This window comes from Rhinoraja longicauda, chromosome 44 (assembly GCF_053455715.1).
Source record: "Rhinoraja longicauda isolate Sanriku21f chromosome 44, sRhiLon1.1, whole genome shotgun sequence".
In the NCBI taxonomy this organism is placed as follows: Eukaryota; Metazoa; Chordata; class Chondrichthyes; order Rajiformes; family Arhynchobatidae; genus Rhinoraja; species Rhinoraja longicauda.
Genome location: NC_135996.1, coordinates 4,045,845 through 4,072,970, shown reverse-complemented (window position 1 = coordinate 4,072,970; position 27,126 = coordinate 4,045,845). Strand labels below are relative to the sequence as shown.

Here is a 27,126-nt window from a genome sequence, read left to right as displayed (position 1 = left end):
CCCTTCGAGCCAGCACCGCCATTCAATGTGATCATGGCTGATCATTCTCAATCAGTACCCCGTTCCTGCCCTCTCCCCATACCCCCTGACTCCGCTATCCTTAAGAGCTCTATCCAGCTCTCTCTTGAATGCATTCAGAGAATTGGCCTCCACTGCCTTCTGAGGCAGAGAATTCCACAGATTCACAACTCTCTGACTGAAAAAGGTTTTCCTCATCTCCGTTCTAAATGGCCGACCCCTTATTCTTAAACTGTTTGTGGCCCCTGGTTCTGGACTCCCCCAACATTGGGAACATGTTTCCTGCCTCTAACGTGTCCAACCCCTTAATAATCTTATACGTTTCGATAAGATCCCCTCTCATCCTTCTAAATTCCAGTGTATACAAGCCTAGTCGCTCCAGTCTTTCAACATATGACAGTCCCGCCATTCCGGGAATTAACCTAGTAAACCTACGCTGCACGCCCTCAATAGCAAGAATATCCTTCCTCAAATTTGGAGACCAAAACTGCACACAGTACTCCAGGTGCAGTCTCACTAGGGCCCCTGTACAACTGCAGAAGGACCTCTTTGCTCCTATACTCAACTCCTCTTGTAATGAAGGCCAACATGCCATTGGCTTTCTTCACTGCCTGCTGTACCTGCATGCTTCCTTTCAGTGACTGATGCACTAGGACACCCAGATCTTGTTATACGTCCTCTTTTCCTAACTTGACACCGTTCAGATAATACTCTGCCTTCCTATCTTACTACCAAAGTGGATAACCTCACACTTATCCACATTAAACTGTATCTGCCATGCATCCGCCCACTCACACAACCTGTCCAAGTCACCCTGCAACCTCATAGCATCTTCCTCACAGTTCACACTGCCACCCAGCTTTGTATCATCTGCAAATTTGCTAATGGTACTTTTAATCCCTTGGAAACTGTGGAATTCTTTGCCACAGACGGCTGTGGAGGCCAAATCAGTGGATATCTCCTCATCTCCATTCTAAAAGAGGGTCCTTTAATTCTGAGGCCGTGCCCTCTGGTCCTAGACTCTCCCACTAGTGGAAACATCCTCTCCACATCCACTCTATCCAGGCCGCTCACTGTTCTGTACGTTTCAATGAGGTCCCCCCTCATCCTTCTAAACTCCAGCGAGTACAGGCCCAGTGCCCACAAACGCTCATCGTGCGTTAACCCACTCATTCCTGGGGTCGTTCGTTCTTGTAAACCTCCTCTGGACCCTCTCCAGAGCCAGCACGCCCTTCCTCAGATATACTGGGCCCAAAATCGTTCACAATATCCCAATTGTGGCCTGACCAGCGCCTTGTAGAGCCTCAGTATTACATCCCTGTTTTTGGACACAAGCCCTCTTGAAATCTATATACCAACGCTCTCGTTTGTCTGTCTGTTTGTTCCTGGTCTACAGACAAAACGGTGCACGACATCGCGACAATTTTAGGCCCACCTCACTCACCGTCGTCCCTTTGGTGCTAATGGAAGAAGTTCCATTGAAATCGGTGTGATATTTTTAAAGTTATTCACATTTTACAGAGTTGCCGCCTTACAGCGAATGCAGCTCCTGAGACTCAGGTTCGATCCGACTACGGGCGCCGTCTGTACGGAGTTTGCACGTTCTCCCCGTGACCTGCGTGGGTTTTCTCCCAGATCTTCGGTTTCCTCCCACACTCCAAAGACGTGCAGGTTTGTAGGTTAATTGACGGGGTAAAATGTAAAAAATGTCCCCAGTGTGTGTAGGATAGTGTTAGTGTGCGGGGATCGCTGGGCGGCGCGGACCCGGTGGGCCGAAGGGCCTGTTTCTGCGCTATATCTCTAAAAATCCTAGGGAGGGAGGGGGGAGGATAAGGGGGGGTTGAGGGGGATAGAGTGGGGAGGGAGGGGGAGGGGGAGGGGGAGGGGAAGGAGAGGGTTCTGCACCAATGCAGGAGAGGTTTGGGCCCAACAGGTCCACTTGGTCGAGTAAATGAGAGCATTGAGTTTGCTCTCTTTAGTACTGATTCCACTGATGGGCGGTCACGGTGGCGCAGCGGTAGAGTTGCCGCCTTACAGCGAATGCAGCGCCGGAGACCCGGGTTCCATCCCGACCACGGGCGCTGTCTGTACGGAGTTTGCACGTTCTCCCCATGACCTGCGTGGGTTTTCTCCGAGATCTTCGGTTTCCTCCCGCACTCCAAAGACGTGCAGGTTTGTAGGTTAATTGGCTGGGCAAATGTAAAAATTGGTCGTTCCACGGCAGATCATTGGTAAAATTAACGCCAATAATTCAACGTCCCTCATCTTTGGACACCAGGGGAGAGGGTCCGGGGGGGGGGGGGGAGGGGCTGAAGATGTCCTGGTTGGGTTGGGTTGCTCCTGGGCCTGGCCACGCTGGCCATCCGCGAGTCTCGGCGCCAGGCGGAAGAGGGCTCTGCCCGAGCCGGCTGCCCGCCTCTTTTCCGGGGTCACGTCCGTCCGCGCCAGGGTGGGGTTAGAGTGGGACCACGCGCTGTCCACGGGCACCCTGGGGGATTTCCAGGACCGCTGGGCACCGAAGGCGGGGGGGTGGAATGCATCCTTGACAAGGAGTGTAAGGTAGTTGTACATTAGTTTATTGTTTGTCTTGTATTATGGTGCTGGGTTCTGGTTTGGTTTCATTGTATTGTATATATTATTTTAATATTTTAATAAATATTTTTGATTAATAAAAAAATGAATTCAACGTTCATACTGCTGCGTTGTGAGTTACCCACGTGGAATATGTGTTGCTCCAAGACACCAGGGATCGGCAGAGTCATAACGTTTTGGCTCATACTGTATACACACTTTCTCTCTCTTGTACTATGTTTACATATTCTGTTGTGCTGCAGAAAGTAAGAATTTCATTGTTCAATCTGGGACACATGACAATAAAACACTCTTAACTCTTGAGCAACTCAGCGGGTCGGGCAGCATCTCTGGAGAAAAAGGATAGGTGACGTTTCGGGTTGGAAATCTTCTTCAGTCTGAAAGGATTTGTTGGACTTTGTGGAGGCAGTTTCCCTCCGTTCCATGATTCAGATGGGAGCTCATCCAGTAGCAACGTGGCCGCCATGGACCTTCCTTCCCTCACCAAGATGGCCACCACAGGCCTTCCCTCCCTCACCAAGATGGCCATCACACACCTTCCCTCCCTCACCAACATGGCCACCACAGACCTTCCCTCCCTCACCAACATGGCCACCACAGACTTTCCCTCCCTCACAAAGTTGGCCGCCACAGCCCTTCCCACCCTCACCAAGATGGCCACCACAGCCCTTCTCTCCCTCACCAACATGGCCGCCATAGACCTTCCCTCCCTCACCAAGAAGGCCACCACAGACCTTCCCTCCCTCCCCAAGATGGCCGCCACAGACATTCCCTCCCTCACCAACATGGCTGCCACAGACCTTACCTCCCTCACCAACATGGCTTCCACAGACCTTCCCTCCCTCACCAAGATGGCCACCACAGAACTTCCCTCCCTCACCAAGATGGCCACCACAGACATTCCCTCCTCACCAAGATGGCCACCAGACTTCCCCTTCCTCACAAAGGTGGCCGCCACAGCCCTTCCCACCCTCACCAAGATAGCCACCAAAGCCCTTCTCTCCCTCACCAACATGGCCACCATAGACCTTCCCTCCCTCACCAAGATGGCCACCACAGACCTTCCTTCCCTCCCTCACCAACATAGCCGTCACAGACCTTCCCTCCCTCACCAACATGGCCGCCACAGACCTTCCCTCCCACAGACCTTACCTCCCTCACCAACATGGCTGCCACAGACCATCCTTCCCTCACCAACATGGCCGCCACAGACCTTCCCTCCCTCACCAAGATGGCTGCCACAGACATTCCCTCCCTCACCAACATGGCTGCCACAGACCTTCCCTCCTCACCAAGATGGCCACCACAGAACTTCCCTCCCTCACCAAGATGGCCACCACAGACATTCCCTCCGTCACCAAGATGGCCACCAGACTTCCCCTCCCTCACAAAGGTGGCCGCCACCAGACTTCCCCTCCCTCACAAAGGTGGACGCCACAGCCCTTCCCACCCTCACCAAGATAGCCAACAAAGCCCTTCTCTCCCTCACCAACATGGCCACCATAGACCTTCCCTCCCTCACCAAGATGGCCACCACAGACCTTCCTTCCCTCCCTCACCAACATAGCTGCCACAGACCTTCCCCTCCCTCACCCAAGATGGCCGCCATGGATGAGCCCTCACCAAGATGGCCGCCGAACGGCGGGGAGTGCGACGTGGCGCAGGCGGGTCACGTGGCGGGGGGCGGGCGGGGCGCGCTCCTCCTTCCCAACGGCCGAGCAACAACTGAGGCGATGGGTGAGCGCGGCGGCGGCGGCGGCCGGGGGGGGGGGGAGGGGGGGGAGGGGGGGGAGAGAGGGGGGGAGAGAGGGGGGGGGAGGGGGGGGGAGGGGGAGGGGGCGCTGGGGGCGGGGCCAGCGGGGGGAGGGGCTTGAGGAGGGGGACCCCGTGGAGGGGCGGGGCCAATATCAGGGGTGCGGGTTATATTAGAGTGGTCCGGGTTATATTAGAGGGGTGCGGGGTTATATTAGAGGGGTGCGGGTTATATTAGAGTGGTCCGGGTTATATTAGAGGGGTGCGGGTTATGTTAGAGGGGTGCGGGTTATATTAGAGGGGTGCGGGTTATGTTAGAGGGGTGCGGGTTATATTAGAGGGGTGCGGGTTATATTAGAGGGGGTGCGGGTTATATTAGAGGGGTGCGGGTTATATTAGAGGGGTGCGGGGTTATATTAGAGGGGTGCGGGTTATATTAGAGGGGTGCGGGTTATATTAGAGTGGTCCGGGTTATATTAGAGGGGTGCGGGTTATGTTAGAGGGGTGCGGGTTATGTTAGAGGGGTGCGGGTTATATTAGAGGGGTGCGGGTTATATTAGAGGGGTGCGGGTTTATTAGAGGGGTGCGGGTTATATTAGAGGGGTGCGGGTTATATTAGAGAGGTGCGACTTATATTAGAGGGGTGCGGGTTATATTAGAGGGGTGCGGGTTATATTAGAGGGGTGCGGGTTATATTAGAGGGGTGCGGGTTATATTAGAGGGGTGCGGGTTATATTAGAGTGGTCCGGGTTATATTAGAGGGGTGCGGGTTATGTTAGAGGGGTGCGGGTTATATTAGAGGGGTGCGGGTTATATTAGAGGGGTGCGGGTTATGTTAGAGGGGTGCGGGTTATATTAGAGGGGTGCGGGTTATATTAGAGGGGTGCGGGTTATATTAGAGGGGTGCGGGTTATATTAGAGGGGTGCGGGTTATATTAGAGGGGTGCGGGTTATATTAGAGGGGTGCGGGTTATATTAGAGTGGTCCGGGTTATATTAGAGGGGTGCGGGTTATGTTAGAGGGGTGCGGGTTATATTAGAGGGGTGCGGGTTATATTAGAGGGGTGCGGGTTATATTAGAGGGGTGCGGGTTATATTAGAGGGGTGCGGGTTATATTAGAGGGGTGCGGGTTATATTAGAGAGGTGCGACTTATATTAGAGGGGTGCGGGTTATATTAGAGGGGTGCGGGTTATATTAGAGGGGTGCGGGTTATATTAGAGGGGTGCGGGTTATATTAGAGGGGTGCGGGTTATATTAGAGGGGTGCGGGTTATATTAGAGGGGTGCGGGTTATATTAGAGGGGTGCGGGTTATATTAGAGGGGTGAGGCTTATTTGGGAGCGTTTAGTTCATTATGTCCCGTGTACCGAGGTACAGTGTAAAGCTTTGTCGCTGCGTGCCATCCAGTCAGCGGAGAGACTGCACACAGTTACAATCGAGCCGTCCACAGTGGACAGATACGGGATAAAGGGGAATAATAACGTTCAGTTATTGCCTGAACGTAGAGTTGTTGCCTCACAGCGCCGGAGACCCGGCTTCCATCCCGACTACGGGCGCCGTCTGTACGGAGTTTGTACGTTCTCCCCGTGACCTGCGTGGGTTTTGTACCGAGATCTTCGGTTTCCTCCCACACTCCAAAGACGTGCGGGTTTGTAGCTTAATTGGCTTGGTATAAATGTGAAAACTGTCCCTAGTGTGTGTAGGATAGTGTTAGTGTGCGGGGATCGCTGGGCGGCGCGGACCCGGTGGGCCGAAGGGCCTGTTTCCGCGCTGTATCTCTGAACTAAACGAAATTAAAACGACACTAACTCTATCCTACGCACACCAGGGACAATTTTTACAGTGTGTGGGGGGAAGCCAAAGGTCTCGGAGAAAACCCTCGCAGGTCACGGGGAGAACGTGCAAACTCCGTACAGACGGCGCTTGTAGTGGGGATCGAACCCCGGGTCTCTGGCTCCGTGAGGCAGCAGCTCTACCCGCTGCAAAATGGTCGTCAGTGTGAGGTTGTGAGGCGAGGACTTTGCAGTTATGGGTCCTGTTGACGGCTTCTCTCTCTCTCTCTCTCTCTCTCTCCATCTCTCGCTCGCAGCGGTCAGCACTGGGTCTTCGCTGATCGTCTCCTCCCTCCTCGCCATCCTGCTGTTCGCGGGGATGCAGATTTACAGCCGCCAGCTGGCCTCGTCCGAGTGGCTGACCATTCTGGGGGGCTTCCTGGGCTCCATCCTCTTCATCTTCTCCCTCACCGTATCCTTGGCAAACGCGGCGGATGGGGAATACGCGGACTAATGTTAAAGTCCGTTTTGTTAAAACAGACAAAGACACAAACAGCTCAAGGTAAACCAAGCAAAGCTTTAATTATGGTATTTATTCACACAAAATGCTGGAGTAACTCAGCGGGTCAGGCAGCATCTCGGGAGAGAAGGAATGGGTGACGTTTCGGGGTCGAGACCCTTCAGACTGATGTCGGGGGGGGCGGGACAAAGGAAGGATATAATAATAATAATAATAATAATGCATTTTATTTATATAGCGCTTTTCATATACTCAAAGACGCTTTACAGAGATTTTGAGAACATAGGGAAATGAATAAATAGATAAATAAGTAAATAAATAAATGAACAGAGAAAGGAGACAGAAGGTGAGGTGACCTTCAGTGGTTGAAGGCAGTACTGAACAGGTGAGACTTCAGCGATGTTTTGAATGTGGTGAGTGTGGAGGAGTCTCTAACGGTTTGGGGTAGTGAGTTCCATAGGGTGGGAGCAGCGATGGAGAAAGCCCTGTCCCCCCAGGATCTGAGTTTGGTCCGGATGTGGGGGGGGATAGGAGATTGGCAGCAGCAGAGCGGAGGGTGCAGGTGGGAGTGTGCCTGTGGAGGAGGTCGGTCAGGTAGGATGGGGCCAGGTTATGGAGGGCCCATAGGTGGAGTATATAGGTGGAGACAGGAAGATAGAGGGAGATCTGGGAAGGAGGAGGGGAAGAGAGGGACAGAGGAACTATCTAAAGTTGGAGAAGTCGATGTTCATACCGCTGGGCTGCAAACTGCCCAGGCGAAATATGAGGTGCTGTTCCTCCAATTTCCAGTGGCACTGGAGGAGGCCCATGACAGAAAGGTCAGACTGGGAGTGGGAGGGGGAGTTGAAGTGCTCGGCCACCGGGAGATCAGGTTGGTCAATGCGGACCGAGCGCAGGTGTTGAGCGAAGCGATCGCCGAGCTTTAATTATCGTCAGACGGGAGTAGGGGGGGATTAGTGCTAAGGGTGTACGACCATACTCAGCACCCCCCTTGCTTCCACTCAAAGACACAGCATTTTACCAGCATTTTTACACTGAATTTGCAGCAAGATTGTGGGCGGCACGGTAGCGCAGCGGTAGAGTTGCTGCTTTACAGCGAATACAGCGCCGGAGACTCAGGTTCGATCCTGACTACGGGTGCTGCACTGTAAGGAGTTTGTACGTTCTCCCCGTGACCTGCGTGGGTTTTCCCCGAGATCTTCGGTTTCCTCCCACACTCCAAAGACGTGCAGGTATGTAGGTTAATTGGCTGGGCAAATGTAAAAATTGTCCCTAGTGGGTGTAGGATAGTGTTAGTGTACGGGGATCGCTGGGCGGCACGGACTTGGTGGGCCGAAAAGGCCTGTTTCTGGCTGTATATATATGATATGATATGACAACATTTCCTTCAAATCAATCACATTGTATTAGAACACAATAAAGTTATGAACTATTTTACACAATAAGTCATTAGTAGAAGGTGAGGACCCTTATCATACCACAGAAGGTCCTGTTTTCACACTCCCACAAGTAGTCAACAGTTAACCACATCCTAATCTTAACGAGAGCATTGTCCATCGTCTTTCCCGGGACATCTTATCTTTTCGGCCCACCAAGTCCGTGCCGCCCAGCGATCCCCGTACATTAACACTATCCTACACCCACTAGGGACAATTTTTACATTTACCCAGCCAATTAACCTACATACCTGTACGTCTTTGGAGTGTGGGAGGAAACCGAAGATCTCGGAGAAAACCCACGCAGGTCACGGGGAGAACGTACAAACTCCTCACAGTGCAGCACCCGTAGTCAGGATCGAACCTGAGTCTCCGGCGCTGCATTCGCTGTAAATTATCGTCAGACGGGAGTAGGGGGGGATTAGTGCTAAGGGTGTACGACCATACTCAGCACCCCCCTTGCTTCCACTCAAAGACACAGCATTTTACCAGCATTTTTACACTGAATTTGCAGCAAGAATGTTTAACACAACATTTCCTTCAAATCAATCACATTGTATTAGAACACAGTAAAGTTATAAACTATTTTACACAATAAGTCATTAGTCGAAGGTGAGGACCCTTATCATACCGCAGAAGGTCCTGTTTTCACACTCCCGCAAGTAGTCAACAGTTAACCACATCCTAATCTTAACGAGAGCATTGTCCATCGTCTTTCCCGGAACATCTTTCCCAGGGATAACAGGATGTACCACTCTATAGGCTTTAGGATCACATGGTCATATCGTGCCTGGTGCATCAGCTCATCCTGTTCATATCATATCATATCATATATATACAGCCGGAAACAGGCCTTTTCGGCCCACCAAGTCCGTGCCGCCCAGTGATCCCCGTACATTAACACTATCCTACACCCACTAGGGACAATTTTTACATTTACCCAGCTAATTAACCTACATACCTGTACGTCTTTGGAGTGTGGGAGGAAACCGAAGATCTCGGAGAAAACCCACGCAGGTCACGGGGAGAACGTACAAACTCCTTACAGTGCAGCACCCGTAGTCAGGATCGAACCTGAGTCTCCGGCGCTGCATTCGCTGTAAAGCAGCAACTCTACCGCTGCGCTACCGTACCATTTTATTCTTTCTGTGGTTTCCAGGGATTGTACGTTTCAGCTACCAGACACATCTTGTGCGCAATTAGCATTCCTTCACTTACAACAATATACAAGCTCCACAAGCATACAAACAGGTTTGCAGACAATGGCCAAGCCTCCCATCATGCAAAGTTAATAGCCATTAACTCTTTCACTAACTCCACCCCTCCACTTTAGTTTAGAGTTTAGAGATAAAGCGCGGAAACAGGCCCTTCGGCCCACCGGGTCCGCGCCGACTAGCGATCCCCGGCTCGAGGGCTGAATGGCCTACTCCTGCACCTATTGTCTATTGTCTATTGTCACACTAACACAATCCTACACCCACACTAGGGACAATTTTTACATTTACACCAAGCTAATTAACCTACAAACCCGCACGTCTTTGGAGTGTGGGAGGAAACCGGAGATCTCGGAGGTCACGGGGAGAACGTGCAAACTCCGTACAGACGGCGCCCGTAGTCGGGATGGAACCCGGGTCTCCGGCGCTGCATTCGCTGTAAGGCGGCAACTCTACCGCTGCGCTACCGTGCCGTCTACCTCTGACCTGCAGATGGGGGGAAAGGTAAAGTGGCGGATGCAGGGTACATGGACTAACGATGAATGTCCCCCCACACTCCAGACTTGCACTGGAGTTTATTCACTGGAGTTTAGAACGATGAGAGGGGGATCTTATAGAAACGTATCAAATTATAAAAGGACTGGACAAGCTAGAGGCAGGAAACATGTTCCCAATGTTGGGGGAGTCCAGAACCAGGGGCCACACACAGTCTAAGAATAAAGGGGAGGCCATTTAAAACTGAGGTGAGAAGAAACATTTTCACCCAGAGAGTTGTGAATGTGTGGGATTCTCTGCCAGAGGGCAGTGGAGGCCGATTCACTGGATGGATTTAAGCGAGAGTTAGATTGAGCTCTAGGGGCTAGTGGAATCAAGGGGTATGGGGAGAAGGCAGGCACGGGTTACTGATTGTGGATGATCAGCCATGATCACAATGAATGGCGGTGCGTACAGGCTCGAAGGGCCGAATGGCCTCCTGCACCTCTTTTCTATGTAGGCGTTGGTGAGGTTACGTAGCGGATGGGGAATGCGCGGACTAATGCCACACTGGGCAAGACTATCACAGCGTAGATAACAGTCAATAGGTGCAGGAGGAGGCCGTTCGGCCCTTCGAGCCAGCACCGCCATTCGCTGTGATCATGGCTGATCGTCCACAATCAGTAACCCCGTTCCTGCCCTATCCCCATACCCCCTGACTCCGCTATCCTTAAGAGCTCTATCTAGCTCTCTCTTGAATGCATTCAGAGAATCGGCCTCCACTGCCTTCTGAGGCAGAGAATTCCACAGATTCACAACTCTCTGACTGAAAAGTTTTTCCTCATCTCCGTTCTAAATGGCCGACCCCTTATTGTTAAACTGTGTGTGGCCCCTGGTTCTGGACTCCCCCAACATTGGGAACGTGTTTCCAGCCTCTAACGTGTCCAACCCCTTAATAATCTTATACGTTTCGATAAGATCCCCTCTCATCCTTCTATATTCCAGCGTATACAAGCCTAGTCGCTCCAGTCTTTCAACATACGACAGTGCCCCCTATCACAAAGCTGGGCAGCCCCATCCTGTGGGATAGACAACAGACAACAGGTGCAGGAGGAGGCCATTCGGCCCTTCGAGCCTGTACGCACCGCCACTCAATGTGATCATGGCTGATGGAGGTGGGAATGGGAAGGGGCGGGGGGAGGGGGTTGGGGGTCACTTGCATGGTCTCGGTCTTGGGTGGGAGAGGGGATTGGGGGGGGAGTGGAGTCGGGAGAGCTCGGGTAAACGTCGTGCCCTTAACTCCAGTAAATACCAGGCCTTCAACAACCTGGAGCACGTGGTGTTCGGCAAGGGGTTCCAAGCCAAGATATTCCCGGAAAGTAAGTCCTGTTTCCCGGATCGATTTGGGGGGATGGGTGGGTGGGGGGGAGGATATCAAACTGGGGTAAGGTCTCTCTGCAGCATGGGGTCTTGTACTCTGTACTCTCGACCGTCCCGGGCTGGGGAACGCCATCCCGAAATATTCTGGGATTTACGGAGTACCTACAAGGGGTCTCCAAAGATTGGGGGAGTTGTGAGTGTGTATTTCCAGGGGGTTGAGTTGGGGTGTGTGTGTGTATACAGGGGGTCTCGGGGAGTGTGTGTGTGTATACAGGGGGTCTCGGGGAGTGTGTGTCTCTATACAGGGGGTCTCGGAGGGTGGGTGTGTGTTTACAGGGGGTCTCGAGGAGTGTGTGTGTGTATACAGGGGGTCTCGGGGAGTGTGTGTGTTTACAGGGGGTCTCGGGGAGTGTGTGTGTATACAGGGGGTCTCGGGGAGTGTCTCCATACAGGGGGTCTCGGAGGGTGGGTGTGTGTTTACAGGGGGTCTCGGGGAGTGTGTATATACAGGGGGTCTCGGGGAGTGTGTGTGTGTTTACAGGGGGTCTCGGGGAGTGTGTGTGTTTAGTGGGGGGAGTGTGCGTCTATATACAGGGGGTCTCGGCAAATGAGTGTTTGTCTATATACAGGGGGTCTCGGGAAAGTGTGTCTCTATACAGGGGGTCTCGGGGAGTGTGTGTGTTTAGTGGGGGGAATGTGTGTCTATATACAGGGGGTCTCGGGGAGAGTGTGTGTTTACAGGGGGTCTCGGGGAGAGTGTGTGTTTACAGGGGGTCTCGGGGAATATATGTCTCTATACAGGGGTCTCGGGAGGTGGGTGTGTGTCTATACAGGGGGTCTCGGGGAGTGTGTGTGTATTTACAGGGGATCCCATGGGGGGGGGAGTGTGTGTGTGTTTACAGGGGGTCTCGGAGCGTGTGTGTGTGTTTACAGGGGGTCTCGGAGCGTGTGTGTTTACGGGGGGGGGGGGGCGTGGGGCAGGGGGGGGTGTGTGTGAGTGTTACAGTGTGTGTCACCGTCTCCCTGACTCTCTCCCCACAGTCACGCTGTGCCTGCTGCTGTCCCTCTTTGCCTCTGCTCTCATCCACAGAGTCTGCGTCACCACTTGGTCAGTAAACTCGCGGGGGGGGGGGGGGGAGGGGGAGAGACTGTGCTGGGAGGGGGGGGGGAGGGGTGGGGACGGGGGGGGGAATGGGGGGGTGAGGGTAAGGGAGAGGGATGGAGAGGGTGGTGAGGGGGAGAGGGACGGGGAAGGGGAGGGGGAAGGGGAGAGGGACAGGGAGGGGGGAAAGGGATGGGAGGGGAATGGGGGGGTGAGGGTAGGGGAGGAAGGGGAGGGGAGAGGGAGGGGGAGGGGGAAAGGGAGAGGGACAGGGAGGGGGAAAGGAACGGAGGGGAATGGGGGGGGTGAGGGTAGGGGAGGGGAATGAGGGGGTGAGGGTAGGGGAGGGGGATGGAGAGGGTGGTGAGGGGGAGAGGGACGGGGAAGGGGAGGGGGAAAGGAACGGAGGGGAATGGGGGGTGAGGGTAGGGGAGGAGGGGGAGGGGAGAGGGACGGGGAGGGGGAGGGGGAGAGGGAGGGGGAGAGGGACAGGGAGGGGGGAAAGGGATAGGAGGGGAATGGGGGGGTGAGGGTAGGGGAGAGGGATGAGGGGGAGAGGGTGGGGGAGAGGGATAGAGGTGAGGGAGTGGAGAAGGTGAGGGTTGGGGGAGATGGATGGGGAGGGGGAGAGGGAAAGGACGGGAGGGGAATGGGGGGGGGGTGAGGGTAGGGGAGGGGAATGGGGTGGGGGGAGGGATATGGGGAGGTGGAGAGGGACAGGGAGGGGGGAGGGGGAAAGGATGGGAGGGGAGAGGGTGGTGAGGGATGGGGAGAGGGTCGGGGTGGGGGAGGGGAGAGGGAGGGGGAGGGGGAAAGGACGGGAGGGGAATGGGGGGGTGAGAGTAGGGGAGAGGGGTGGAGAGGGTGGAGAGGGGGAGAGGGACGGGTGGGGGAGGGGGAGAGGGACGGGGAGGGGGAGGGGGGAAGGATGGGGGGGACAGGATGGGAATGAGGGGGTGAGGGTTGGGGGAGAGGGATGGAGGTGAGGGAGTGGAGAAGGTGAGGGTTGGGGGAGATGGATGGGGTGGGGGAGGGGGGAAGGATGGGGGGGACAGGATGGGAATGAGGGGGTTAGGGGAGGGGGAGAGGGACGGGGAGGGGGAGGGGGGAATGACGGGAGGGGAATGAGGGTAGGGGCGTGGGATATGGGGAGGGAGAGGGATGGGGAGGTGGGGGAGAGGGGAGATGGGCGGAGGTGAGAAGAGAGCGCGGAGGAGGATGGGTAGAGGGGGGTCGGGGTGAGGGGACTGAGCTGGTGAGGGGGGGGGGGGGAGAGGGGAGAGAGACGGGAGCTTGCGGCGGAGGGGGGAGTGGGACGGGAGGGAGAAGAGGAGGGGAGGGAGGAGGGGGAGTGGGGAGTGAGGGAGAATAGGGGGAAAGGTAGGGTAGGTGGGCGGAGGTGAGGGAGCGGGGGGGGGGTGAGAAGGAGGAGCAAGGCGACCTCTGACCCCAGGCTGTGTCGGGGCGGGGGGGCCGGGGGGGTGTGCGGTCACGGTCTGACCCCCCATCTCTCCCTCTCTCTCTCCCCCCCCCCCCCAGCCTCATCTTCTCCATGCTGGGCCTGTACTATCTCAACCGGCTGTCGGCCGCCATGTACCAGGCCGGCCCGCCGCCCCCTCTCCTCACCAAGGCACCCAAGAAGAAGAAGAACTGAGCCTTTACCCCCCCTCTTCCCCCACCCACCCCTCCCCCACGGACCACCGGGGGAGGGGAGAGGAGGGGGGCAGGTTTCATTCCCCACCCCCTCCTCTGCGGTCAGACTGGAATAAAGATGGATCAGATTTGACTCGGGGAATGTGTCATGGTTTCCCTCCTTCCCCCCCCCCCCCCCACCCATCCCCCCTCCAGCCATTGATGTTTTCAGGAGAGAGTTACATACAGCTCTTAGGGCTAACGGAATCGAGGGGCATGGGGAGAAAGCAGGAACGGGGTACAGATCCCCCTCGACTATTCTTGCTATGGAGGGCGTGCAGCGTAGGTTCACTAGGTTAATTCCCGGAATGGCGGGACTGTCGTATGTTGAAAGGCTGGAGCAATTAGGCTTGTATACGCTGGAATTTAGAAGGATGAGGGGGGATCTTATTGAAACATATAAGATAATTAGGGGATTGGACACATTAGAGGCAGGAAACATGTTCCCAATGTTGGGGGAGTCCAGAACCAGGGGCCACAGTTTAAGAATAAGGGGTCGGCCATTTAGAACGGAGATGAGGAAGAACTTTTTCAGTCAGAGAGTGGTGAAGGTGTGGAATTCTCTGCCTCAGAAGGCAGTGGAGGCCAGTTCGTTGGATGCTTTCAAGAGAGAGCTGGATAGAGCTCTTAAGGATAGCGGAGTCAGGGGGTATGGGGAGAAGGCAGGAACGGGGTACTGATTGAGAGTGATCAGCCATGATCGCATTGAATGGCGGTGCTGGCTCGAAGGGCTGAATGGCCTCCTCCTGCACCTATTGTCTATTGACTTGCGCTCCAATAAACCCATCGTAAATCGAAAATATCGTCATTTGAAACTGCATTTAATACACCTGACCTACTGAATATCATTGCCACCTAACCTACCCAACATCACTGCCACCTAACACAGAAAATAGGTGCAGGAGGAGGCCATTCGGCCCTTCGAGCCAGCACCGCCATTCAATGTGATCATGGCTGATCATCCACAATCAGTAACCCGTGCCTGCCTTCTCCCCATACCCCCTGATTCCGCTAGCCCCCTAGAGCTCTATCTAACTCTCTCTTTAATCCATCCAGTGAATCGGCCTCCACTGCCCTCTGTGGCAGAGAATTCCACAAGATTCACACCCCAATGAGGAAAAACTTTTCCAGTCAGAGAGTTGTGAATCTGTGGAATTCTCTGCCTCAGAAGGCAGTGGAGGCCAATTCTCTGAATGCATTCAAGAGAGATCTAGATAGAGCTCTTAAGGATAGCGGAGTCAGGGGGTATGGGGAGAAGGCAGGAACGGGGTACTGATTGAGAATGATCAGCCATGATCACATTGAATGGAGGTGCGTACAGGCTCGAAGGGCCGAATGGCCTCCTCCTGCACCTATTGTCTATTGTCTCTGGGTGGAAAAGTTTCTTCTCACCTCAGTTTTAAATGGCCTCCCCTTTATTCTTAGACTGTGTGGCCCCTGGTTCTGGACTCCCCCAACATTGGGAAAAAAATTCCTGCGTCTAGCTTGTCCAGTCCTTTTATAATTTTATACGTCTCCATAAGATCCCCCCTCTCATCCTTCTAAACTCCAGTAAATACAAGCCTAGTCTTTTCAATCTTTCCTCATATGACAGTCCCGCCATCCCAGGGATCGATCTTGTGAACCTACGCTGCACTGCCTCAATTACAAGGATGTTCTTCCTCAAATTAGGAGACCAAAACTGTACACAATACTCCAGGTGCGGTCTCACCAGGGCCCTGTACAACTGCAGAAGGACCTCTTTACTCCTATACTCAAATCCTCTTGTCATGAAGGCCAACATTCCATTAGCTTTCTTCACTGCCTGCTGTACCTGCATGCCAACTTTCAGTGACTGGTGTACAAGGACAATGACTTAGACGAAGGGATTAAAAGTACCATTAGCAAATTTGCAGATGATACTAAGCTGGGGGGTAGTGTGAATTGTGAGGAAGATGCAATAAGGCTGCAGGGTGACTTGGACAGGTTGTGTGAGTGGGCGGATACATGGCAGATGCAGTTTAATGTAGATAAGTGTGAGGTTATTCACTTTGGAAGTAAGAATAGAAAGGCAGATTATTATCTGAATGGTGTCAAGTTAGGAGGAGGGGGAGTTCAACGAGATCTGGGTGTCCTAGTGCATCAGTCAATGAAAGGAAGCATGCAGGTACAGCAGGCAGTGAAGAAAGCCAATGGAATGTTGGCCTTCGTAACAAGAGGAGTTGAGTATAGGAGCAAAGAGGTCCTTCTACAGTTGTACCGGGCCCTGGTGAGATCGCACCTGGAGTACTGTGTGCAGTTTTGGTCTCCAAATTTGAGGAAGGATATTCTTGCTATGGAGGGCGTGCAGCGTAGGTTCACTAGGTTAATTCCCGGAATGGCGGGACTGTCGTATGTTGAAAGGCTGGAGTGATTGGGCTTGTATACACTGGAATTTAGAAGGATGAGGGGGGATCTTATTGAAACATATAAGATAATTAGGGGATTGGACACATTAGAGGCAGGAAACATGTTCCAAATGTTGGGGGAGTCCAGAACAAGGGGCCACAGTTTAAGAATAAGGGGTCGGCCATTTAGAACGGAGATGAGGAAGAACTTTTTCAGTCAGAGAGTGGTGAAGGTGTGGAATTCTCTGCCTCAGAAGGCAGTGGAGACCAGTTCGTTGGATGCTTTCAAGAGAGAGCTGGATAGAGCTCTTAAGGATAGCGGAGTGAGGGGGTATGGGGAGAAGGCAGGAACGGGGTACTGATTGAGAGTGATCAGCCATGATCGCATTGAAAGGCGGTGCTGGCTCGAAGGGCTGAATGGCCTACTCCTGCACCTATTGTCTATTGTCTATTGTCTATTGTCTATTGACACCCAGGTCTCGCTGCACTCCCCCTTACCTAACCTGACACCATTGAGATAACCTACCGAACATCATAGCCATTTCGGCCCACCGGGTCCGCGCCGACCAGCGATCCCCGCACACTAACACTATCCTACACACACACCAGGGACAATTTTCACATTTACCAAGCCAATTAACCTACAAACCCGCACGTCTTTGGAGTGTGGGAGGAAACCGAAGATCTCGGAGAAAACCCACGCAGGTCACGGGGAGAACGTACAAACTCCGTACAGACGGCGCCCGTGGTCGGGATTGAACCCGGGCCTCCGGCGCTGCATTCGCTGTAAGGCGGCAACTCTACCGCCGCGCCACCGTGACCGCCCACTTAAACATGCTCAGAACACTTGCGTTAACCCGGGAAAAGATCAAAATTCGATGTGTGTCACTTTTGTACCATCGTAAAGTCAAAATATCGTACGTCTGTTCTGATTGTGGATGATCAGCCATGATCATCTTGAATGGCGGTGCTGGCACGAAGGGCCGAATGGCCTACACCTGCACCTATTTTCTACTGTATGTTCTACTAAGTGTAAATTGTCACCAGTGTGTGTAGGATAGTGTTAGTGTGCGGGGATCGCTGGTCAAATCCTAATTTGACGAAGGACGTCCTTGCTATTGAGGCAGTGTGGCGTAGGTTCACCAGGTTAATCCCCGGGATGGCGGGACTGTCGTACGAGGAAAGATTGGAAAGACTGGGCTTGTATTCACTGGAATTTAGAAGGATGAGAGGGGGATCTTATAGAGACGTGTCAAATTATAAAAGGACTGGACAAGCTAAATGCAGGAAAAATGTTCCCAATGTTGGGGGAGTCCAAAACCAGGGGCCACACAGTCCAAGAATAAAGGGGAGGCCATTTAAAACTGAGATGAGGAAAAAAAAAATCACCCAGAGAGTTGTGAATGTGTGGGATTCTCTGCCACAGAGGGCAGTGGAGGCCGATTCACTGGATGAATTTAAAAGAGAGTTAGATAGAGCTCTAGGGGCTAGCGGAATCAAGGGATATGGGGAGAAGGCAGGCACGGGTTACTGATTGTGGATGATCAGCCATGATCACATTGCTGGAGTAACTCAGCGGGTCAGGCAGCATCTCGGAGAGAGGAAATGGGTGACGTTTCAGGTCGAGACCCTTCTTCTCGACCCGAAATGTCACCCATTCCCTCTCCAAGATGCTGCCTGACCTGCTGAGTTACTCCAGCATTTTGTGATACCTTCGATTTGTGCCAGCATCTGCAGTTATTTGCGTACAGGCTCGAAGGGCTGAATGGCCTCCTCCTGCACCTATTTCCGATGTTTCTAAGTTAATCAGGCCCTTCGGCCCAACTCGTGCAAGGTGCCCCATCTGAGCCAGTCCCATTTGCCTGTGTTGGGCCCACCCACATCCCTCTAAACCTCGATTGTCGTACGATCGACCAGCAATCCCTCGTCTCTCCTTGCCCGTCCCACCCCCGATCCCCGGGGGGGGGGGGGGGGGTTGTGGGTGGGAACCTCCCGCGGCCGATGCCTCAAGGGCCCGGTAGGCCAGAGCCCGGTTCCCTCCCCCCTCCTCTCATCCGGCCTCACTCCGTCCCGCTCTCTCACCTTCGGGGCGAGGGGCCTCTTCGGAGGTCTCACGTAAACCGGGACCGTGCACTGGGCTCTACAGCGCGGCAGTTTTAGGCCCACCTCACTCACCATCGTCCCTTTGGTGCTAATGGAAGAAGTTCCATTGAAATCAGTGTTATATTTTTAAAGTTATTCACGTTTTAAAGTTTAAATCTATCTCCTAGGGAGGGAGGGGGATAAGGGGGGAGGGAGGAGGGGGGAGGAGAGGGTACGGCACCAATGCAGGAGAGGTTCGGGCCTACACTGTCCGGTCCTACACTGACCAGACCTACACTGTCGGGACCGGCAGAGTCCGGGCCTACACTGTCCGAACCTACACTATCCAGACCTACACACTGTCCGGACCTACACTGTCTGGGCCTACACTATCCAGACCTAGACACTGTCCGGACCTACACTGTCTGGGCCTACACTGTCTGGGCCTACAGTGTCCGGACCTATACTGTCCAGACCTACGCTGTCCAGTCCTACAGTGTCCAGGCCTACAGTGTCGGGGCCTACAGTGCCCAGACCTACACTGTCCAGACCTACACTGTCCGGGCCTACAGTGTCCAGGCCTACACTGTCGCGGCCTACAGTGTCCAGACCTACACTGTCCAGACCTACAGCGTCCGGGCCTACAGTGTCCAGACCTACACTGTCCAGACCTACACACTGTCCGGACCTACACTGTCCAGACCTACAGTGTCCGGGCCTACAGTGTCCAGGCCTACAGTGCCCAGACCTACACTGTCCAGACCTACACTGTCCGGTCCTACAGTGTCCAGGCCTACAGTGTCGGGGCCTACAGTGCCCAGACCTACACTGTCCAGACCTACACTGTCCGGGCCTACAGTGTCCAGGCCTACACTGTCGCGGCCTACAGTGTCCAGACCTACACTGTCCAGACCTACAGTGTCCGGGCCTACACTGTCCGGGCCTGCAGAGCCCGGGCCTACAGAGGGCACTTGGTCTATTTCCTTTAAACTTTGTCCCTCTCACCTTAAAGCTGTGCCCTCTAATTTCCCCTTTTCATTCGGTTGTATATTTTTTAAAGTCTTTAAGTTTACTGAAATGTTTGCAACTTTTCAGCGATCATTTTTTTCCCCATATATTCAATTTTTAATGAACATGTTTTCGTTTTTTTGTCAGGCGTATCCAAGGTAAACGTAGACATAGACGTAGAAAATAGGTGCAGGAGGAGGCCATTTGGCCCTTCGAGCCTGTACGCACCGCCATTCATTGTGATCACGGCTGATCATCCACAATCAGTAACCCGTGCCTGCCTTCTCCCCATATCCCTTGATTCCGCCAGCCCCTAGAGCTCTATCTAACTCTCTTTTAAATTCATCCAGTTAATCGGCCTCCACTGCCCTCTGTGGCAGAGAATCCCACACATTCACAACTCTCTGGGTGGAAAAGTTCCTTCTCACCTCAGTTTTAAATGGCCTCCCCTTTATTCTTAGACTGTGTGTGGCCCCTGGTTCTGGACTCCCCCAACATTGGGAACATTTTTCCTGCATCTAGCTTGTCCGGTCCTTTTATAATTTTACACGTCTCTATAAGATCCCCCTCTCGTCCTTCTAAACTCCAGTGAATACAAGCCCGGTCTTTCCCATCTTTCCTCTTATGACAGTCAGCGGAAAGAATATAGATGATTACACTCCAAAGACGTGCAGGTGTGTCGGTTAATTGGCTCGATGTAAGTGTAAATTGTCCCTAGTGGGTGTAGGTAAGGTAGCGTTAGTGTGCGGGGATCGCTGGTCGGCGCGGACCCGGTGGGCCGAAGGGCCTGCTTCCATGCTGTATCTCTAAACTACACTAAAGCCGTCCACTGTGTGCAGGTACGGGATAAAGGGAATAACGTTTAGTGCGAGGTAAAGTCCGATCGAGGATAGTCCGAGGGTCTCCAATGAGGTAGACGGGAGGTCAGGACCGCTCTCTAGTTGGTGAGAGGACGGTTCAGTTGCCTGATAATGGCTTTGTTTAGTTTAGAGAAACAGGCCCACCGATTCCGCGCCGACCAGCGATCCCCGCACACGAACACCATCCTACAAACAACTAGGGACAATTTGCAATGATACCAAGCCAATTAACCTACATACCAGTGCATCTCCCGAGTGTGGGAGGAAACCGAAGATCTCGGAGAAAGCCCACGCAGGTCACGTGCAAACTCCGCACAGACGGCGCCCGTGGTCGGGATGGAACCCGGGTCTCCGGCGCTGCCAGGCGGCAACTCTACCGCCGCGCCACCGCGGGAAGAAACGGCCCCTGAATCTGGAGGTGTGCGTTTTCACACTTCTGTACCTCTTGCCCCGATGGAAGAGGGAGTGACCGGGAGGGGTGAGGCTGGTCCTCGATTAGGGGAGGCCGGTTTGCCTGATGGTCCGGGCTGTAACTTGCATGGGCGCCTTGATCGACCGGCTGGGAATCACCCGTGTGTTCAGTCTCAACCTTAAAACATTCGGATGAAAAACGCCCACAAAACTACGATCCACGATTCCAAGATCAATTTATTGTCACGCGTACCAATTAAAGGTTCGTTGAGATTTGAGTCACCACAAGGCCATACTAGACATGCAGCCGCCTACGATAGAATCAGAAGAATCAGAATTACCTTTATTTGTCATCCAAAAAACAAGTCTTTTGGACCAGATTTCGTCACCCACAGTCCAACAATAAGACCATTAAATTATGCAAATTACACAACCCCAACCAACACAAAACACACAAAAATAGAGACATCCATCACAGTGAGTCTCCTCCAGTCTCCTCCTCACTGTGATGGAAGGCCAGAATGTATTTTCTCTTCCCCTGCCGTCTCCTCCCGCGGTCAGGCTGTTGGAGTTGCCACGTTCCAGGCCGCGCCGGGCGGTGAAAGGTCCGCGGCGGGCCGACCCAAGCCCCGCGATCCGGGGCGGGCGAAGACGCTGCCGCTGCACGTCGGGGCTCCCGACATTTAAGCCCCCGCCGGGCAGAGAAAAATCCCGCAGCCTATTCCAGGCCGCGCCGGACGGTGAGATGTCCGCGGCGGGCCGACCCGAGCCCCGCGATCCGGGGCGGGCGAACACGCTGCCGCTGCCGGGGCTCCCGATGTCGGCATCCACGCGGCCCGCGCCGAAGCCTCCGACTCCGCAGATGGTAAGTCCGGTACGCGGGCTCTGCGAACCAGAGCCCCAGGTGGTCCCGGGTGTGGAGGCCGCCAGCTCCAGGAGTTTGGCCGATGGTAGGCCGCAGCGGGAACGGAGACCACCCAGAAAACAAAGGTCGGGTCTCCGTTCGGAAGGGACAAATTTACACTTTAACAGTCCCCCCCCACACACACACACATAGTACAAAAACACAACATCACATAGACAACAGACAATAGGTGCAGGAAGAGGCCATTCAGCCCTTCGAGCCTGTACGCACCGCCATTCAATGCGATCATGGCTGATCATTCTCAATCAGTACCCCGTTCCTGCCTTCTCCCCATACCCCCTCACTCCGCTATCCTTAAGAGCTCTATCCAGCTCTCTCTTGAAAGCTACCACTGCCTTCTGAGGCAGAGAATTCCACACCTTCACAACTCTCTGACTGAAAAAGTCTTTCCTGATCTCAGTTCTAAATGGCCGACCCCTTATTCTTAAACTGTGTGGCCCCTGGTTCTGGACTCCCCCAACATTGGGAACATGTTTCCTGCCTCTAATGTGTCCAATCCCCTAATTATCTTATATGTTTCAATAAGATCCCCCCTCATCCTTCTAAATTCCAGTGTATACAAGCCTAGTCGCTCCAGTCTTTCAACATACGACAGTCCCGCCATTCCGGGAATTAACCTGGTGAACCTACGCTGCACGCCCTCAATAGCAAGAATATCCTTCCTCAAATTTGGAGACCAAAACTGCACACAGTACTCCAGGTGCAGTCTCACTAGGGCCCTGTACAACTGCAGAAGGACCTCTTTGCTCCTATACTCAACTCCTCTTGTTATGAAGGCCAACATGCCATTGGCTTTCTTCACTGCCTGCTGTACCTGCATGCTTCCTTTCAGTGACTGATGCACTAGGACACCCAGATCTCGTTGTACGTCCCCTGTTCCTAACAATTAAGACCAAAAAAAACCCAAATAAAAACACAAAGACAAACGGAACGCTGTGGCATTGCCGCCATTTTGGTCTCCTGTAACATTTAGCATGGACGTCCACCACAGTGGATTCCACGTTCCTCACTGTGATGGAAGGTAATAAAGTCCAAGCGGCTTCCTCTTTGGTCACCCGCGGGTCGGGGCTGTCGAACCGTCCGCTGCCGACGGTCCGTGACTCCCTCGCGTCGGGGCGATCGGAACTCCCCGCGTCGGGACGGTTGACACCGCCCGCGGCTCGGAGCTCCCGAGTCGGCCTCCTCTCGCCAGAGACCGCGGGGCTTCACGGAGTTAGAGTCCACAGGCCCGGCGCGGTCGGAGATCTCCGGCGAAGGATCGACGTTGAAGCCCTCGCTCGGAGCGCCGGTCACCACAGTCTCCAGGAAAGGCCGCCAACTATTCGACGTTAGGCCGCGTGGAGCAGGACGGAGGTACGACACGGAGAACAATCACATCTCCACCGAGGTAAGAGATTGAAAAAAGATTCCTCAGGTCAACGCCGGAACCAACAACATCTTGAACGGCAAATTCTTTGCAGTCCAATAGACAATAGGTGCAGGAGGAGGCCATTCGGCCCTTCGAGCCTGTACGCACCGCCATTCAATGTGATCATGGCTGATCATTCTCAATCAGTACCCCGTTCCTGCCTTCTCCCCGTACCCCCTGACTCCGCTATCCTTAAGAGCTCTATCCAGCTCTCTCTTGAATGCATTCAGAGAATTGGCCTCCACTGCCTTCTGAGGCAGAGAATACCACAGATTCACAACTCTCTGACTGAAAAAGTTTTTCCTCATCTCCGTTCTAAATGGCCGACCCCTTATTCTTAAACTGTGGCCCCTGGTTCTGGACTCCCAACATTGGGAACATGTTTCCTGCCTCTAACGCGTCCACCCCCTTAATAATCTTATACGTTTCGATAAGATCCCCTCTCATCCTTCTAAATTCCAGTGTATACAAGCCTAGTCGCTTCCAGTCTTTCAACGTACGACAGTCCCGCCATTCGGGAATTAACCTGGTGAACCTACGCTGCACGCCCTCAATAGCAAGAATATCCTTCCTCAAATTTGTAGACCAAAACTGCACACAGTACTCCAGGTGCGGTCTCACTAGGGCCCTGTACAACTGCACACAGTACTCCAGGTGCGGTCTCACTAGGGCCCTGTACAACTGCAGAAGGACCTCTTTGCTCCTATACCTCAACACGGTCAGAATGCCCTCAATTCACCAAACATGCCCCAAGCTAAAGATAGACACAAAATGCCGGAGTAACTCAGCGGGTCAGGCAGCATCTCTGGAGAGAAGGAATGGGCGACGTTTCAGGTCAAGACCCTTCTTCAGGCAACCGAATCGAGTTGAAAGATACAGCGCGGAAACAGGCCCTTCGCCCACCGAGTCCGTGCCGACCGGCGATCGCCCGTTCATGCACTAGTTCCACATTGTCCTGCTCTCTCTCATCCACTCCCCACACACCAGGGGGCGATTCACAGAGGGGCCGATCCACCCACAAACCCCGCACGGGCACGTCTTTGGGAAACCGGAGCGCCCAGAGGGAACCCACGCGGGTCACGGGGAGAGAACGTGCAAACTCCGCACCGAGGGACACAGAGTGCTGGAGTAACTCAGTGGGTCAGCCAGCATCTCGAGAACTTGGTGGGGACAGGGGGCGTTTCGGGTCGAGGCCCTTCTTCAGTCTCCAGCATTCGAGAGAGGAATGACTAAGGTGGCACAGCGGGTAGAGCCGCTGCCTCACGGCGCCGGAGACCCGGGTTCCATCCCGACCGCGGGCGCCGTCTGTACGGAGTTTGCACGTTCTCTCCCCGTGACCTGCGTGGCTTTTCTCCGGGCGCCTCCGGTTTCCTCCCACACTCCAAAGACGTGCATGTTTGTAGCTTAATTGACTTCAGTGAAAATTGTAAATTGTCCCAGTGTGTGTGTGTAGGATAGTGTTAGTGTGCGGGGATCGCTGGGCGGCACGGACTCAGCGGACGAAGGGCCTGTTTCCACGCTGTGTCTCTAAAGTGCGAAGATTCTCCCCACCGCCGATGAAGACAGGTTTGTTAATCCTCGGTCATAAGGCAATAAGTTCTAGGAGCTGAATTAGGCCATTCGGCCCATCAAGTCCACGCCGCCATTCAATCGTGGCCGATCTATCTCTCCCTCCTAACCCCATTCTCCTGCCTTCTCCCCACAAACCCCTGACACCCGCACTGATCAACAATCTATCTATCTCTGCCTTAAATATACCCACTGACTTGTGGCCTCCACAGCCGTCTGTGGCAAAGAATCCCACAGATTCACCACCCTCTGACTGAAGAAATTCCTCCTCATCTCCTTCCTAAAGGAACATCCTTTGATTCTGAGGCTGTGCCCTCTGGTCCTAGACTCTCCCACCAGTGGATACATCCTCTCCACATCCACTCTGTCCAGGCCGCTCACTGTCTGTACGTTTCAATGAGGTCCCCCCCTCATCCTTCTAAACTCCAGCGAGTACAGGCCCAGTGCCCACAAACGCCCATCGTACATCAACCCACTCATTCCTGAGATCCTTCTTTTAAACCTCCTCTGGACTCTCTCCAGAGTCAGCACATCTAGCGGTTGCCAACTATCTCGCTCCCAAATACGGGACAAGGTGACATCACCGCCCCGCGCCCACGTGGACCTCACCCAGCCAGCGGCCACGTGCTCCCGCTCCACCAATGGCGGCCGCCCGGGCTGGGAGGCGGGTTGCTACGCAACCTTGGTCAGGCAGCACCCAGGCCTCCGGGCCTACTCTGTCCGGGCCTACACTGTCCGGGCCTACAGTGTCCGGGCCTACACTGTCCGGGCCTACACTCTCGGGACCTACACTGTCCGGACCTAGAGTGTCCAGGCCTACAATGTCCGGGCCTACACTGTCCGGGCCTACACTGTCGGGACGTACAGTGTCCGGGCTTACAGTGTCCGGACCTACAGCGCCCCCCAGGCCTACAGTGTCCGGGCCTACAGTGTCCGGACCTACAGTGTCCAGACCTACAGTGTCCGGGCCTACAGTGTCCGGGCCTACAGTGTCCGAACTATACTGTCCAGACCTACCGTGTCCGGGCCTACAGTGTCTGGGCCTACAGTGTCCTGGCCTACAGTGTCCGGGCCTACAGTGTCCTGGGACCTACAGCGGCCCCCCGGGCCTACTGTGTCCGGGCCTACAGTGTCTGAACTATACTGTCCGGACCTACAGTGTCTGAACCCACACTGTCCGGACCTACACTGTCCAGACCTACCGTGTCCGGGCCTACAGTGTCTGGATCTACAGTGTCCGGACCTACAGCGTCCGGGCCTACCGTGTCCGGGCCTACAGTGTCCGGGCCTACAATGTCCGGGCCTACAGCGCCCCCCGGGCCTAATACGGGACAATGGCGGTCACGTACGGGACAAACCAATTTAGCCCAGAGTTACGGGATGTCCCGGCTAATACGGGACGGTTGCAACCCTATTCCTCAGATACGGGGCCCTGGATTGCTGACGATACGGCCTTGCCCCCCCCAAAAAGAAAGCAAAACCCTCTTTCAAATTAGCCAGGCTGGGCCACAAATTTCTTCTCTCTCTGCCCCACACGCGCGCCTCGGCACTCCAGGGGTTAACCTCCCGACTACCCACCCCCCCCCCCCCCCCAACGTCGGTGAACCGGCCCCCTCCATCCCTCCCTCCCGCCGGGCGACTGGACTGAGGGGAGAGGAAGGGTCGGAGAGGAGAGTGGAGGGGAGAGAGAGGTGGACGTTTCGAGCCGTTCGGTAAGTTGGCGACGCCATTGAGACTTGAAACTCGTCCAGCACACAGATCGTCACAGTGATAAACTAGCACTTGTATCCTGATCTCTGTATAAACCCCCTCCCCTCCCCTCTGGCCCCTACCCCCCCGCCCCCCCTTCCCCTCCCTCCGGCCCCTCTCCCCATCTCTGTAACCCCCTCCCTTCCCTCTGGCCCCTAAACCCCCCCCTCCCTTCCCCTCCCTCCGGCCCCTCTCCCCATCTCTGTAACACCCCCTCCCTCCCCTCTGGCCCCTGGACCCCACCCACCGTCTCTGTAACTTTTTCACACAGAGGATGGTGAGTGCCCCTTTAGTAATAATAATAATAATAACGCATTACATTTATATAGCGCTTTTCAAACACTCAAAGACGCTTTACAGGGATTTCTAGAACATAGAGAAGTGAATAAATAGATAAATAAGTAAACGAACAGAGAAAGGATACAGAAGGTGAGGTGACCTTCAGTGGTTGAAGGCAGTGCTGAACAGGTGAGACTTCAGCGATGTTTTGAATGTGGTGAGTGTGGGGGAGTCTCTAACGGTTTGGGGTAGTGAGTTCCAGAGGGTGGGAGCAGCGATGGAGAAAGCCCTGTCCCCCCAGGATCTGAGTTTGGTCCGGATGGGGGGGGGACAGGAGATTGGCAGCGGCAGAGCGGAGGGTGCAGGTGGGAGTGTGCCTGTGGAGGAGGTCGGTCAGGTAGGATGGGGCCAGGTTATGGAGGGCTTTGTAGGTCATGAGGAGGATTTCGTACTGGATTCTCTGGGGGGTGGGGAGCCAGTGGAGCTTGTAAAGGACGGGGGTGATATGGTCACGGAT

At 54.2% G+C, this 27,126-nt stretch overlaps 1 protein-coding gene across 1 annotated transcript; it reads left to right on the top strand.

Annotated features, from left to right (window-relative positions):
* The first annotated feature begins 4,296 nt into the window (after positions 1-4,296).
* Positions 4,297-14,046, top strand: krtcap2 (keratinocyte associated protein 2). Its single transcript, XM_078431881.1, has 5 exons — positions 4,297-4,347; positions 6,452-6,606; positions 11,094-11,157; positions 12,200-12,266; positions 13,800-14,046. Exons 1-5 carry the CDS (start codon positions 4,344-4,346, stop codon positions 13,912-13,914), a joined length of 405 nt encoding a protein of 134 aa, XP_078288007.1. The 5' UTR covers positions 4,297-4,343; the 3' UTR covers positions 13,915-14,046.
* The last annotated feature ends 13,080 nt before the right edge of the window (positions 14,047-27,126 follow it).

What these genes read in the sequence shown, in the direction of transcription:
- krtcap2 (XM_078431881.1), top strand. An exon ending in AGCCAAGATATTCCCGGAAA is followed by an intron (nt 11,158 to 12,199) that starts GTAAGTCCTGTT and finishes CTCTCCCCACAG; the next exon opens with TCACGCTGTGCCTGCTGCTG. An exon ending in AGAGTCTGCGTCACCACTTG is followed by an intron (nt 12,267 to 13,799) that starts GTCAGTAAACTC and finishes CCCCCCCCCCAG; the next exon opens with CCTCATCTTCTCCATGCTGG.